Genomic DNA, 16,167 nt, shown 5'->3' on the forward strand with positions numbered 1-16,167 from the left:
ACAGAGGACTCCATGGTGTTTCTACTGACACTGAAGTGCTAGAATACTGCAATGAAAGTGCAACAGACCATCAACAAGTCCTTTCTACTGAAGCGCTGACAAAACACCAATCTAAAGCTCACAGGAGAATTAGAAAGATCTTTTTCACTATTTCAGATTGAATGATACCCACAGAAATGACACTCCTTTTTTAAAGACAGAAGACAACAACAACAAAAATTAAAGGTGTTTGAGAAGAACTCAAAAGACCACAATGAATCTGGGGGCACAATACCATAAACAGGTCATCAAAAATTCAAAAGTATATGCAACTAGATGAAAAAACAAACAAACATACAAACAAACAAACATCTCCTTAGAACATAAACAAGATATATCTTCTACTGCACTATGTTTAGACAATGGCATTCTAAAATAAATTATCACATTCTGTACATGTTATTTCTCCTTGCTTTAAAAACAAGCTTGTACTTCTTCACGCCACATACTCAAATCACCCCCAATTCTTTAAGACCAACAAAAGGTAAAAACTGGTTAAAAGATTAAAAGGTAAAAACTGGCTGTTTCTCTTCACCACGGATACTCACATTAGTAACATTATCAGAATTTGACCTTAAAGATGTTGTAAGGTATTTTCTTAAGAGTCCTATTATACCATAATTTATCTGTACACAAAACATGATGCTAGATAATGATTTTAAAGAGACACATCCTGGTAAATTGCAAACCACAGAGACTTATAAACCCCGTAATACTTATTTAAAGTATTTTATAAACAAACTGTTATTTACAATATGCATGGTAAATTTAGTGGATGTTAACATTTTAACACTTCGGTTATTTACAAAGTTTGCAGTTACTTACAAACAAGGTTTCAACATTTTGTAAATATTTATTTTCTCACTGATTCTGTTTTTGCCTTCAGAGTTTTTGGTTCTATTATTACAGAAAAGCACAGCATTTCAATTGTTGACCAAACAGTAGCTACCAAAGGCAGTTAAGTACATAACAAAAATGGGACTTTTTCCCTGTTACCACCCCTTCGTTGCTTTTCTGAAAAAACACGATGATATTTTACTGAATAATATTTAGTTACTTTAAATGCTAACGGCTATTTTACGATGTGCACTGACTGTCAGTCTCTGGGATACACTTTAGTCTTTACAAAATGTCTTTTATACAATTGTTTATTACTATCCTGAGTCAAATCAAGCTCTTATGAATGCTCTGAAGCTTAATTGACTTACAGCCAAGACTTACTTCTGATATTAACCGAGTGTATATGGCTATATTTCTTAAAAAAAAAAAAAATAAAATAAAATGAAATTAAAAAAAAAAAAAAAGGAAAGAAAGAGAAGTATTCAAATGCAGATTTTCAATCATTTTAACACAGTTTAGAAGTCCCAGAAGCATCTGTTAGGAGCAGGGCCAGTATCAGATAATCCTCAGCATCTAACTGGTTATTAATTAATGCCTAATATATATAAATAAATATTCCTCTTGCCAAAGAAATGTAATTTGAAGTAATTGAGAAAAACTGAACAGCCTGTGATAGAAAGAAAAGATGCCCCATACAGTCTACTTACTAGCATGTTTATCTGCAAGCATTATGAGGCTGTTGGAAATATCTCTTCTCCTGTAAAAACACACCACTTTTGCTTCCACGTTTCCATTAGCAGTCTACAATAAAAAGATAAATTGAGTCAGAACGCATCCCTGCCCAGCTGAGTAATATAAATTACACATCCTCTACTTGTAATTTTTCCTCTTATTAGTAGTTCCTACATGAACAGCTAGACTGAAATCAAAATTACTCAAGTATGAGCATCCTGACACGGGCTAATCAATTTCACATCAAATTACAGCAATGATTATAGTTATTTACTCGTAAGATTTTATATATTGATCAGTTACTGGGAGATGTAATGCCACTATCCTGTTAACATAAGAATCCTCAAGAAATACCAGAGCCTTGTAAAGACTTTTTTACAACTCAATTTTAGACTGACACGATTTCAAAGCACTCTAACATTTCTTTCCAGAACCACGTTTAATAGAACATGGTTTATTTGAAAATTCACCAACTTACAAAGTAAAACAGCAATTTAGTTTGCAGTTGTTTTCATGACTCATAGCAGTGATCACATTCTACCATGATATTGTAGAGAGTCTACTAATATTTAAAGAATTGCACTACCTTTCTTGTTATAAATCATAAAAAGTTAATTACCTCAAGTTGTTAAACTCAAGATGTGGCACCAAGAAGTGTCATGTTTTAATTTTCTTATCAAAAAAGAAAGCATCTTATCTCCAATATAGTGACAACCAAATCATTTCATTGTATATACCTTTAACATAGGAATGGCACTCAATTCACAAGTAAGGTAACTGGATTGTATCTTAGAAACCTCTCCCCCCAAGAAGTCAATATATGACTCTGCTCTACCACCCACAAGCAAGATTAAGTTATAACAATGCAGATTAAAGACAATAAATGTTACATTCAGAACATAATTGGAATCACTTCAATTACTGTATATAAAAAAATATTGTTTCTACTAAATCCAAAATGATTTGCCATGTACAGAGTTGATGTAGTGTTGGACAGCACTAGCAAGCAATGTGGTTCGTGTCTGGCATGACACAGTGTTGTGTCCCATTAATAAGATGAATTTTTACAGTTCAGCTATTTATAACTTATTTTCTAACCACACACACACAAAAAAATATCATTTATGACATCATGATAAACATTTCTGTCATTAACTTTTGGCACAATTTACCAGTAAGATAAAATACTGCTCAACTGAACAGTCAAATAAAGAAAAGCATTTTTTTTTTTTTTTAAACGTCTTGGTAGTAAGAAAACTGAGAAATATTTGTGTTTTCCCCAAAATGGTACACTGAGAAGGCTCCACACATGCTATATTACAATGCACTTAGGGTAAATATAGAATACAGTCTCAATTTCTATTCAGAAAGCTGTCCTTCATTCAAAACTACCAATAAGCAATGCAATAAAAATCCACAGAAGCTGTGTATTGTTATCGGATCACTGAAAAGTCTCACGGACACCCACTTGCTCTTTGTGCATATGTCCAGGAGGAGAATCACAGAATCACAGAATCACAGAATTTTCTAGGTTGGAAGAGACCTCAAGGTCATCGAGTCCAACCTCCAACCTAACGCTAACAGCCCTCCACTAAACCATATCCCTAAGCTCTACATCTAAACATGTTACATGATCACTGTCACTCCAGATAGACTCAGTATCATCACCATATAAAAAACTGAATTTTCTAACTTCCTCAATCATCCACAGGATTGCCTTGGATTTTTTTTTTACAGCAAGGTACTCCTGTTCACCAGGAATAATAAACTGGGTGTTTCCTTAGATAACAGGGCAGAATTACAATGTATCACACAGCAGTATTTCAGTAAGCAAAACATAAACAAATACATAAGAAATCTCAAGGAAGTAAAAAAACATTCAGAAAATTCTACCAACAGAAATCTGATGGAAGGCAAATGATTGTCAGTCTTGGAAAAGCGCAACAAGTCTGTCAGAGGCTAAGCAGGAACCTTAGGATACTTGCATACCTTGTTAAGCTCTTCAATTCGCCTAATGAGATATGGATTGCTGGAGGAATTTTCAAAATAAACATAATCTGCAATGAAAAAAAATGAAAGATGCTGTATTATTTCAAAAATCATGTAACTAAATACATATATGCTTTAGTGCAAAGTTTGTGTTTTTTTTTCCTAAAGTTAGGGTGACCTCCAGATGACCTCCACGGGTCCCTTCCATCCTCAACCATTCTGTAACCACGGGAAATTTAAGAATGGAGTGCTTTGGTGAGTTTCTAGATTATGGAAATAATACTTCCGTGACACACGCTACCACACCTTTATTATTACATGCTGTGGTAGTACAGATGTCCAAATAAGTAATGTACATTTCGTGATACTTGCTTTGTTGCCATCTCTGCTCAGTAACACGCAAACTATATTAAGCAGTAACAGATCCTCAAGTCATGAGGGTAGTGGGGTTCTTCTGTGCCAAGATCTCTTACAGGATCATTAGAATAGAAATATTTTCATAGACTTTATGGAAATTCGCTCACATCCTGAAAGCTACTGCCATTTAACATACAAACAAAAAATTGACACGCAACACATTTCCTTCAATAGTTTTCCTCAAAACTTGTTTTCGTCAAATGAAAAAGTAACCATTAAATGCCAACCGTACTCCTCTCCGCTCAATACTTGACTTTTGTACCATGCATCTTGCGAATTTTATTTAAAAAAAATGGCAGGGGACCATAAGAAGGTATAAGATGCAATGCTTTGACGCTACATTGCAGTGGAACGGAGCCTCAGGTATCTCAATTAGCACCAAAGGAAGAGTAAGATCTCTGGATATGGTTTGTAACTGCTTATTAAGATTAAATGAAGAAATTGGGACTTGATGACCTAAGAAGCAAACCCTACCAAGATTTCGACAGCACCACTCCGATAAGGATTACTTTGATGAGTAAAGGCTGATGGGATTACAACCTAAGCGCCCTAATGATGGGGTGTGCAGATGGGCGACGCGTGTACCCCCAGCACGCCTGGGAGCAGATGCTGGGAGCGCCTCGGGCTCACAGCCCCCATCCCCTGCCGGGCTGCCTCCTTCCCTCGCCCTGCAGAGCAGCAGCAGCAGGAGCCAACTCGCGCGGTGCACCTGAACCCCTGCACCTGGCGCGGCGCCACGTCCCCTCCACCCGGCGCCTGGGGAAAGTTACCCGGTTCAGTTTCAGCAGGTTGCAGGGCTGGAAACTGACCGCTGCTCTTCCACACCCACACGCGGCTCCCAGCCGTCCCCCAGCGGGCACAGGCCGGCCGAGCTGACAGCCCCCCACCCCCGCGGCCGCCCGGGCGCGGCTTGATTCGGCCCCGGGGAGCCGCGGCGAGGCCCGGCCGGGCTGTGCCCGCAGCAGGCGGCGCCCAGGCGCTCCCCGCGGGGCAGCGCGGCCAGGACGGGCCCGGCCAGGCCGCAGCGGCGGGGCCGGGGGTCCCGACCCCTTCTCCCGGGGCTGCCCCTGGCCGGGCCCGGGGGTGCGGGTGGGGAGCAGGAAGGTGGCGGCGTCCCCGCGGAGGGCGGCGCTGCCCGGCCCCTCGCTGCCTCCCTCCCTCCTTCCCTCCCCGCCGGCCCCGGCCGCCTCCCCCTGCCCGGGCCTGGGCGCCCGGCTCGGGGCCGAGGCTCCTGGCTCGGGGGGGGGGGGTGGGGGGGACACACACAAGATGGTGGCCGCCCCCCTCTCCGAGCCACCTCGGGCGCCGTGCGGGCGCTGCCCGCTCCCCACCTACCTCCCACTCGGTACATGTTGGCCGCCATGTCTGCGCTCTGCGCCCTCCTCCTCCTCCTGCCGCCGCCGCCGGGCCGGGCTGGGCGAGGAGGGAGCGGCTCCCGCGGCCCCCCCGCCCCGCGTCGCCCCCACCCGGCGCCACCCCTTCCCCGCCCTGGCACGGGAGGCAGCGCAGGGCCGGGGCGGCCGCTTCCGGAGCCGCCCGGTGGGGAAGGGGTTAATGAACGCCCCCCTTCCCGGCCCTTGGGGTCCCCTCTCGGGGCCGGCCGCAGGTGGGGCGGCCCCGCTTTGTCCCCGCGGCACGCTTTGTGCCGCCCCCCGGCCGGCTCTTTGTGTCCCCCCCCCCCCCGAGCTGGCTGAGGCGCTGCGGGAGAAGTTGTGAGCTCCTCGGCCCCGCACGTGTGAGCGCGCAGCACCTGTTGGCCGCTTTGTTGGGTGCCCCCCCCCCCCCCCCTGCAGGCGGCGGGCAGCAGGGAGCATCCCCCGGGAGGCGGCTCGCCACTCGTCCGATGCCTCAAAAAGCAGCGGTGTCGGTGCCAGGCCAAGCCGATTCCTTCTGTTTGTGCGCAGCCTGCGCCATCGAGTGCAATCTGTATCGTTCGCCAACAACTTGGTGCTGCTCCGGCATGCGTCCTTCAAAGGGAAAGGCTTTTTGCCATTTTCCTAAGGATGGTGGTGATTTATTACCTGTTTTGTTCACGTATCTTGAGCCAAGCTAAGATTTCACTGCACCCGGAGCTACCAGGAAAGGTGTTCACCCAACAGCGAGTGAGCTGCCCCGGCGTTTCAAGTGATCACATCCTCCCCTCCATTTCCCCCTGCAAGTGACAGGCAGAGTAAGGTTTCTTCCACTTTTAGTGCACTTGTAACTTCCTAAGTCACTGCTTCGTGTCTAACAGGCAACCCAGTACTGAAATCCCTGAAATGTACTGAACAACACAACCCAGTACCGAAAGCCTGAAAGACAGGGAACTAGCATACTAAACTCACAGCAAGTTCATCTTTTTTAACAAACAGCAGCACATGCATGCCTTGGAAGGAAAAATCTGAAATCTCCCTTTATTTTGTCTCCTGTGTGAACATCTGTGGGAGCTGAAATTGTCTCCCAACGAGTACTTCTGTGGGAGCTGAAAAAATGCCCACAGAAACTTGGAAAGTAGCAGCTCTATCCAGCTGGTTATTTCCAGGCACAATAACACCACCTTACCAGGGACCTAAATAAAAATAGCTAGGAGTTATGTGCTGTGTTATTTTTACTCTTGTGGTTTACTGCTTCATTAATGAAACAGAGGTTAAACTTTGAAGGTGAGAGAACGGTTAATTCAAATAACTGGCTTGTCCCAGTCATTATCTATTAAACAAAATGTCTCCAAGCACTTTCCCTCAGCTCAAGCCCGCAGTGTGACACTAGAGGAATTTCCCACACTTTGAAGCTTACAATGTGCCCTCCTCCAGCAAGGAGTGCATTTCAATAGAAACAGACTCTCCCTTCCATGATCTGAAGGCACGGCTTATAAATAAGGAAGACAACTCCTGGAGATACAGTATTTTCTTTTCAAAACCCATGAGTAAACAGCCTAGGAGTCCCAAGCTGCTCCTCCAGGTTGACGTCCTGAAAACAGCAAGATAAAACTTTATTTACAGCATGCATAACAGCCGAGATAAATAATGTCATTTATATACCTTAGTACTCAGACCCTGGGCCTGATTATTCACACTAATGCAGCTCGTACAGTCACAGACTGCACAAACCTGATATTGCCTGGTGTTCTGCTGCTGTCTGTGAGTAGTTCAAAGTCACTGCTGCAAGCTGAGGAGGGTGGAGACGCATCTAGCTGTGCTTGGGTACCAGGCTGCTGGACTCGGTGTATTTTACTTTGGTGCAATGTATACAAACACTTGCATACAGTTTATTTCCTGTGCTATCTCAGTGCATGGAATGGGAAAAAATAAAACTGTGTAAACATCTTCATTTTTCTAAATTAAATATGATGGAAAATTTAAATGCCCTCGTTTCAACCACAACATTGCTGAGGAAAAAAAAACAAACATATAAGAGCTTTGTCATAACCTGGTAAGTAAACTGCACTCTGCTACAAATTATGGAATTATTTGTGTTGTTCAAAAGAAACCACAGTTCTGTGGTAACTGCAGTCAACGTTACAGAATAGATTATGCCTATTAGAGACACAGTTTACCCAACAACCTCATTTGATGACTTTTTTTTGGTTGTGCCATCCTATGCAGCCCATCATCCCTCCCCACACCTGTGCTGTCCTTCAGCTGAGGAAGTCCTTTTCATCCAGTTTACGGGTCCAGAAAAGCAAAGATGTTCAAAGGAAGTGATCAGAGTTAACAAATAAATAAATAAATAACCAAGAAAACCAGAGTAGGGTGTAAGGGACCATTTTTAAACACAGAGCAGGAACTCTGTTCTGTCTCCTTACTGGAACAGTGTCCCTTGCCTTGTCCAGGCCACACACTCTCTGTTGGCTTTTTTCCTTTAGCTGCAGCAGGTGGATCTAAATCATATACGTTAAATACCTGGTAAACTGACTGGAGCTGTACAATTTTCTTGCTGTATTTTAAAAATGTAATGATTAGATAGGTTGGTTTTTGTTTGTTTGTTTCATTAGAGATAGCATAAAAAATCACTTTTTCTTCTCACGCAATTTAAAGCTTCTTTCTCACACGTGGATTTGAATGGATAAAGGGAATGGTAATGTAGTATCAGAGAATTTTATTCATGAGTTTTCATTTCACCTCCCTGTAGCTTTACAGAAACCAAAAGTTGTTTTCAGCCACTGGCAGAACTCTGGCTGCTCACACAAGCTCTGAGGTTTCAGGACAAATTCTCAAGGGTTGTTCCATCAGACACAAAAATGCCTTACTCCGATGTTCTCTTCCCAGTATTGCAGAGCCAAGACTAGATTTTCAAAAGGCTCTGAGAACCTTATCATTTCAGAAAGTGGCAGCACAGGGAAACTCTCCTTAGAGCTGTCTTGTGCTGTCCTTGTATCCTGTTTTGGGTCTCAAGAGTTTAATTTTGAGGGATCCTGTCCAATATCTTCTCTACAAATCTTAAAAAAAAAAGCCCAAACAGCAAAACAGAGGAAAAACACAAACACATGCAAAACTCGCTTGCAGAACACAAACACGCACAAAACTTGCTTGCAGAAAACATCAGTGCTGAAGATAAATCTGCCTACTAAATAAAACTGACAGTTCAGATGTCTAAAGTAAAATATGTTGATAGGAGCGTGTTTAAGACTGGACTATTTTTGGCACTCAAAGGTAGAAGCACCATACTGAAATCAACAAAAACGTTGAAGAGTTGCTTGTACCATAATAAAAGGTGCTCAGGTCCCTGTAGACCTTTCACGGAGACACGTCTTCATGCTGATGCAACAGAAAGGAAATGTCATTTAGGGTTTCCCATCCTTGGGCCACCCTTACATGGCCTAACTCAAAGTGCTTCAGCCGAGCATTTCTTTTTGGCATGAGTGATCTGACAACAGAGGAAACATTAAGCAGAGGGTTTATGAGTTCATGCTAAGGGAATGTGGCTGCCTTGTTAGTAAGACTTTGCTACAATGGGTAAGCAGACTGTATGCTTGAAACCTATTCAAAGAGTTAAAAAATATAAAGAACCTTACAAGATTTCTCATCAGCCTAAACTCCTACTTATACTGAGAGTAACTCATTGCCACAGAGGACTTAGGTAGTTCACAGACTTGTCATATTTGAATCAAAAATAATATGTAGAATATACAAAGTCACTTTTACTTAGCATGAACGAACATGCCAGTTAGTATGGGTGTAAATCCATCAGACAGGCTTAAGTACATTCACTTTTTTTTTTCCACTAATGCGAAGACACATTGTAGCTTGCAAAAGCTCATTAATGAATTTCTAGCAAAAACAGAATTCTTATTGCTATCACTTATTTAGTCACCAGAGAAATACATTTTTCCATTTTGATACTCATGATTATGTTTATAAAAGCCTTAGATAACGTCCATTGTATAAAAGGCATTGTGTAAGATTCTCTAATTTAATTTACTGGAATATAAAATTCACTGTTTATTATCATAAGCAACAGAAAATTTTAGCTACCTCTACTGAAGAACTAACTAGGTGCAATCTGTAATGGATGCTTCAGCCTTTTTATAAATCAGCAAAAAAAAAAATAATAATAATAAAAAAATCCACCCTCTCACAAAAGAAAATCATCTTCTCTTGGCATCAGAAATAATGTTTTTTATCGACTCTGTGAATCAGATCTCTCAAGAGACTGTTAGCTAAATACAATGTCACTATTTTCATTAAATATGATTTAAACAATAGCTTAAAGTTAATTGCTGAATTATCAGTAGACTGAAGATTTAGATGTTCAATCCAAATCTTAAAGTTGTAAGAATGCCACTAAATCAATGTGTGAATAAAAGCAGTGCTTATGTTGGCAACAAGATATTTTTGAGTGGGTATTGAAAAAGAGATATTTGGTAATGGTTTTTCAATAAGTATCATACAATTATGTGGATGGATGCTATAGCCTACCATATGGCACTGCTTTGAACCAATATATAATTTTATTTCCCATAAATCATACAATTGAATTAAGGACATTTTCTGCAAAATAAATCAGACCTGGACTGATATGTAACTGCCTTCTTGTTCTGACTGCATGTGCTTTAATGAAAACCATTCTATCACAAAAGGAAATATTGCTACCATTTTGAGGGAAGGACTGTAAAGTAGGCTTTATTATTAATCTGTAAGAAACTACTATTAAAGACTATATGTTGAAGAAATGCACTTCTTTCACTCCACAAGCATAACTCTCACAGTTTTGCTAATTAACTCAGTAACAGAGTAAAGATCTTATTCAGTAATCAGAAAAAAAAAAAAGTGTATATATATATATATATATATATATATATATATATATGTTCACCCAGAGCTTTTATTACATCTGCCAATGTATTTTGCAGTTCACATCCTAATGGAGAAAAAGCCTAGAGCTCTAGGATTCAGTCTTGTAACTCATTTTGTTTGCTAGAATACATAGGTTCACATCTTGCCCCTTGTAAATTCAATGTGAGTTTTGTGGTTGACTTCATTAGAACTAAGATGAGACTAATGTGTACCTTATTTTTGACGTAAGAGAAGCTGATAATCAGAGCAGCTGGAAGCACGTTGAATGCATTCATCTGCAGCACTCCTACATTAAGCCATTTTGGCCTTAACCATAATTGTACCAGATAGAGATTAAACACACCACACTGGATTTACTCTTCCTCTCTCCCCTTCCCTCAATTGATCTATTTTTTGTGCTAAACACCTGCTAAAAAGCTGTCAAAGGTGCTTAATGACACAGATTTAAGTAGAGTACAGTACATTCATCTGAGCAGAATTAATTTAAGTCAAGGCCTTGGCATCTGTTCAGCTCAGTTTTTCTGGGGATCCAATGATTACAGACAAGTAACACCCAAGTGCAACTTATTGATCAAGGGTACAGAAGGCCTCTTCGTGCCTTACCATGCCTCTAACCAATGCCTTGTGTTTCCATTATGGAAGGGTTTAACCTAAAATTTTCAGTACTGCTTTTATTTTTAGCTTTGAAAAATCAGAATAATTTCTTCATGCAGGTCAGCATAGTGACCTGACAATTGCTCACTGCTCTGTTGGTATAAGAGACAGTTGGGTGGATTTCAGGGACACATTTATCACTGGTGCACACTTTCCTCCTCAATCAGTGGAATCATGCCTGCTTATACGTAGCAAATTTCACTTTGTTTTCAAGTGACCTTTGTTTCTAAAAATAGGCAGTGCCACAGAGGAGGTCAGTTTGCCCGCCTGATTAGCAGGCTGCTGACTCCCTGACTTGCTTCTGCAATCAATGTGCACTCTGACAAGGAGAAGAGCAGCGCTCCCGAGCAGTGCAGCAATGCCGTTATTTTGGAAAGCATCAGTGGTCGCTTTTAGGAGAAGCTGGGTCTTTCATCTGGAGACAATCACATACCTGGCTGAAGTCAGTGAAACACGCAGCATTCATTCTCTCAGGATCAGAGGAAAGATCACATAATGCCCCCTTAGGTCGCCAGATAGCTGCAGATGGCTCAGGTCACCACACCAGGCATGAGGTGATGACATAGAAATATTGCAGAAGGATTGTCTACGAGAAGCTCTCTAGCTGCAAAGCTGGCAGACTTTTTCTGTTTATTTGTTTTAAATCAGCTATGTGTTATGCCTGGCAAGAAGAAACAAACAGTTTGAAAACCCTGTTCCAGGAGATCTTACATATTTCATAAACGGGAGTATAATGAGGAGTGTAATTTGGATGTGATACCAACTCACACATCCTGCAAGTTCTGCAGTAATAGTTCCCTGCTTGCTCCAAGCAGGCACAAGAAGAGTCAGATTTGTGCCAAATAGGCACAAACAGAATAACTGAACAAGTGCCCTCCCTCTGAAGCATCCCCATCCAGTAAAAATTCCCCCAACTATTGCAGTTAGGTCTCTTTTCTCTTTATGGAAGACAGATGCCAATACTACTTCCTGATAGCTCTACCATGCCCATACTCAATACGTCAAGTTTTACTCTTCTCCCTGGCAAACTGAAGATTTTCCGCTCTCTAAACTTTGGGTTCATTTATCAGATGAGCTTTTAACTGCTCTTCAAGCTCCACAGCTTGGGTTACAGTTACTGCTAGGAATGGAAATCCATAAAATCTAGATACCCAAGATTAACAGCCTGAAAATATCTGAGTTTTAATATTCTACAATATTGTCCAGAAGAGAAAGGAATATTTTATGTGCTTAAAAACAAGCTGCTCTTACAATTTATAGTTCAAATTAAAAAAAAAAAAAAAAAAAAAAAAAAAAAAAAAGGTACATAAGTCTTTTTCTCCTTACAAAGCTCCACTGGGACATAAAAATACAGCATATAGCTGAGACTAACATACACACAGAGCCAAAATTGAATGTTTCCATTCCTCTGTCTTCCTCAAAGTTATCCAGCCAACTACTCTCAAACAGGGAATTTGCAATGAAGAGAATTGCTCGGGGAAATCACAAATTCTTGCTCTTCTGGAAGAATACGACCAAAGAAGTATCTTTTATATAATGCTCTTTGAAATAACCTAGATTCCTTGATCCAGTATCTCTGCAATGGAGCTCTGAAAACACTCTATGCTGCCAGTACCACGCTGGGACAGAACTCAGAAGTTCTTAAAAACAAGCAAACAAAACAAACCAACCAACAAACACACAACAGAAAGAAAGAGCTTTTAGTTCACATGCATTATGGTGCGTTGGCTTTCTCGTGCTTGTAAATTCAAGAATAAGCTACACTGGAATAACCCCTTTTATACTGACGCAGCTATATTCCATTGAGGAATCTGTAAAAGTTTTTAAACTAATGCATATTAACACTTATGGAGAGAAGAAAACAAGCAAACATACACACACACACACACAAAAAAAAAAAAAAGAAAAAAAAAAGAAAAAAAAAAAAGGCACCAAAGCAGTAAGTTTTTCGTGACTATTTTAACTGAAGCCAATTCCTGAATTTTATATGAGTACCAGCTTAGCAGTGAGGTCAAAGTACAAACATCTGTGTACACAAAATGCCCAGAAGACATCAGAGAGAAGACAAACACAGCTCATGCTGCTAAATCACGTATAGTCTGAGACAGAAGAGGCCTGCTCATGCACATTGCTCAGATCTGCTTCCAGGAGTTCTGGTCGTCTTCCCAAATGAAGACTTACTTTGAGGACTGGCTGGGTTTGTGAATAAGCCATGGTCAGCACCCAAAACCATCCCAGTAGGTCTCAGTTCTACCAGGTGCTGAACACCATCTGCTTTCATGAATGTCCATTGAAGATGCGTAACAGGAAATGCAGGTAGAAGGCCCTCCAACTTTGCAGGGCTGCAGAGTACTGTAGAGGTTTTCTTGTAATAATTATTCATAACAGCAGTTCCCTACAGTGTTCTCCATGAAAATAGTTCAAAATACTATACCACAACAGGGAGGGGGAAATTTCAATAAAAATATCCTAGCCATAGTGGCTGTCAAGCCTTTCAGAATATGACATTTTTAATGAATATTTTAAGAAGATTGCATGTTTTGATTGAGTTCTCTTTTGGTGGTTTCCCTACATTTTGTGATGGGGAAGGTTATTTATGATTGTTTGATGAATATTTTATGCTGAACACAAGTCATGTGTTTGGCTATCAACCTTTTCTGTTTAGAAAAGAAAATAACAAACGACTGAATATAGCATCATGATTTCTTATGATGGGGGAAGCAGGAGAAGGCGTTTGTGCAGGGGTGTAGTGTTGCCTCCCATAGGATGGCACCCGGATGCCATGGAGTTTACACTACTAAATATGAGATTTCACCACAACTCTTTAGCAAGCTTAATAAAATCTATAAAGCACAGAATACGTTAAGTTTATGTAATTTCTACCCCTGAAACTTTAAGAGAAGCTCTGCTCAATAGCAATTGTGATTTAAAGGTGACCAGACATTTTTGAAAGGCTTTGTATCTGCCATTTTCCCTCATACACCCAAATGCAAAAAGAAAAAAGTATCAACTTACAATTTAAGTCTCTCTCTCTCTTTTTTTTTTTTTTTTTTTTTTTTAATGGAACAAACTGTGCTGCTGAGCAGCTTCCCTATTCACCTGCAGGTTTCTATAGTGAAGTAGCACAAGGAATGAAAGCAGTATTTCCTACTCTACCATTTCTTAGCAAATTCAGATACGTTTCCGAAGGTAATGCACAGTTCAAGAACTTCATTGTTCAGCTTTGAGCTGTTTCCTAAAAATACTGGGAAACCTATCACACTGTAAAAATTATTTCCCTACCAAAGAGAACAGAAGTAACTAGACTTTTTCATGATCTTCCTGGAATTGAGTATTAAATCTAAGTATTCACTTTCTGTTGAAGTCTGCTGTTCTGAACAGCAAAAGGTAGTGTTGCTATTTCAGGCACACCAGTCTTGCAATCCCCTCTCAGTGCAAGACTTCTGGGCACAGAGAACCCATCACGTCACCATTCATAACTCTAAAATTTTCTCCATCGCTCTTTCCATTAGAAGCCTCTATTCCAAGGTTTATAACCTGGCATGGAAAGTTCATGCTAGGCTGAAATTCATCCTGCACTATTTTCTTTTTTGCTACAGAATTATTTCTCTGGTTGTAGGAAACAGAGAGGATTGCTTTTGTGTTAACAAAGTACACAAAGAATCAAATGCCTGCAAACAACTGTACCAAGCAACTTGTCTATGAGAACTAATTGTTCTGTTACTCAAAATAGCAGTCTCTTGAGCCAGTTGACCTAAGTGGTCACATTTTTTTACAATGCACATTCCTTTGAATGGAATTTGTTACTGCATGATAAAAAATTACTCAAATACATTGAATATTGGAGTACTAGACAGACCATCACTATTAGCGATGAAAATGTATTATTTTATTTGTCTATAGAGACTCACAAATACTGGGCTGTGATTAGCCCTCAGTCGTACCACTTTAAATTCAAAATAACTCTACTGATGCCATCAAGTTAATCCACATGAATCCCAGTCCTGGGGAAGGCACAGGAACATGGGTGTGTGATTACACCATCCTGTGTTGGGCTGAACCTGTAGAGCACAACTGCACGGAGGGAAGGCCATATCTGCCTGCTCTGCACCCAGAGAGGACAGGGCAGTAGCAGGACTGCCAGATCTCCCCAAGGCTCAGGAAGGGGGATGCTGGACCACCTCCCACAAACTTGGCAAGAAGCTCGGCGATAGGAATAGCAGCTCCACCAGCTTATCTTCCTCGTTGACTTTAAGGATTGCTCCTTTGGGGAACAAAGTGCAAGAGACTGTAAATAATAATTAAAAAAAACAATCAACAGCACAAGTAGACAATCTGATTACATGTTTGTCAGTGCTGAGTATTTTCCACATTATGTTAAGTCACTGGAATAGTGAACTTAATAGACAAGAAGATTGTAAGGGATATTCTCCAGCTAATCTGTGGAAATAATAAGAAAGAGCACCAGGCTGTGTCAGATCCCTAGTTACTGCTGGTACCCAGCCATGGCAACTGTACATGGCTTTGGACAGAGAGAGCTCTCCCCAGGGACAGCTGGTGAAGGCACTGCTTCTCAGAGCACTCTGCAGGCTGAGCAGAGAAATCCTCACGGTCCTGGGCTTCTGGAAAACAGCAGCACAGGATTCCAATCCTATGTTTTGGTTGGTGCTTCTTACTTGAAAAGGAAGGAAAAAAGGAAAAGAAAACAAAAAACAACAACAACAACAACAACAAAAATAAACTGTTCCTTCCCTATTCTTATTCTCTTTTGAATAAGAAATACTTTTTAATAGATAAGTTACAAAAAAAAAAAAAAAAAAAAAAAAGTTAGGTAGAAGACAGAAAACCAGCAATGTAAATTAGTGAATTAACGACAGATCTCAGAATTAAAGATGTAACTATAGCAGGAAATAAATCAAACAAACAAGGCACTGCAAACGTGAGATGTTTGTTCCCAGTTTGAAGCTTGTTTGGCAGCACAAATGTTTAAACAGATGAAATTTCTAAAAAAGAAAGAAGAAAGAAGAGTGACATGTAAACCTGCTGGAGAAAAATAAACACGTATTGATCATCTGATAACAATACTTTTCAGAAAATTAAGGAAGCAGTATGTTGTTAAGGCCGTGCATTGTGGTTTTAATAAGCATGACACCACAACAGAAAATAATAATATTTTTTTAAGCCCCAAATCCCCAAACAGAAAGAAAGAAGCTTCTCCAGTTTC

General features: G+C 40.6%; 1 protein-coding gene across 1 annotated transcript in view; it reads right to left on the reverse strand.

The window, feature by feature from the left end:
- MTA3 (metastasis associated 1 family member 3) overlaps window positions 1-5,451 on the reverse strand; it is a gene marked incomplete at its 3' end in the record, with an annotated part of 142,239 nt that extends 136,788 nt beyond the window's left edge. Inside the window, exons 1-3 of the mRNA XM_084285052.1 lie at window positions 5,353-5,451; window positions 3,601-3,668; window positions 1,587-1,680 (exon numbers count right to left, since the gene is read on the reverse strand). Of these exons, the coding sequence (XP_084141178.1) occupies window positions 1,587-1,680; window positions 3,601-3,668; window positions 5,353-5,380 (190 nt within the window). The 5' untranslated portion in view covers window positions 5,381-5,451. The remainder of the gene's footprint in view (window positions 1-1,586; window positions 1,681-3,600; window positions 3,669-5,352) is intronic.
- Window positions 5,452-16,167: the final 10,716 nt, after the last annotated feature.

This window comes from Netta rufina (assembly GCF_964035555.1).
Source record: "Netta rufina genome assembly, chromosome: 3".
NCBI classification, from domain to species: domain Eukaryota; kingdom Metazoa; phylum Chordata; class Aves; order Anseriformes; family Anatidae; genus Netta; species Netta rufina.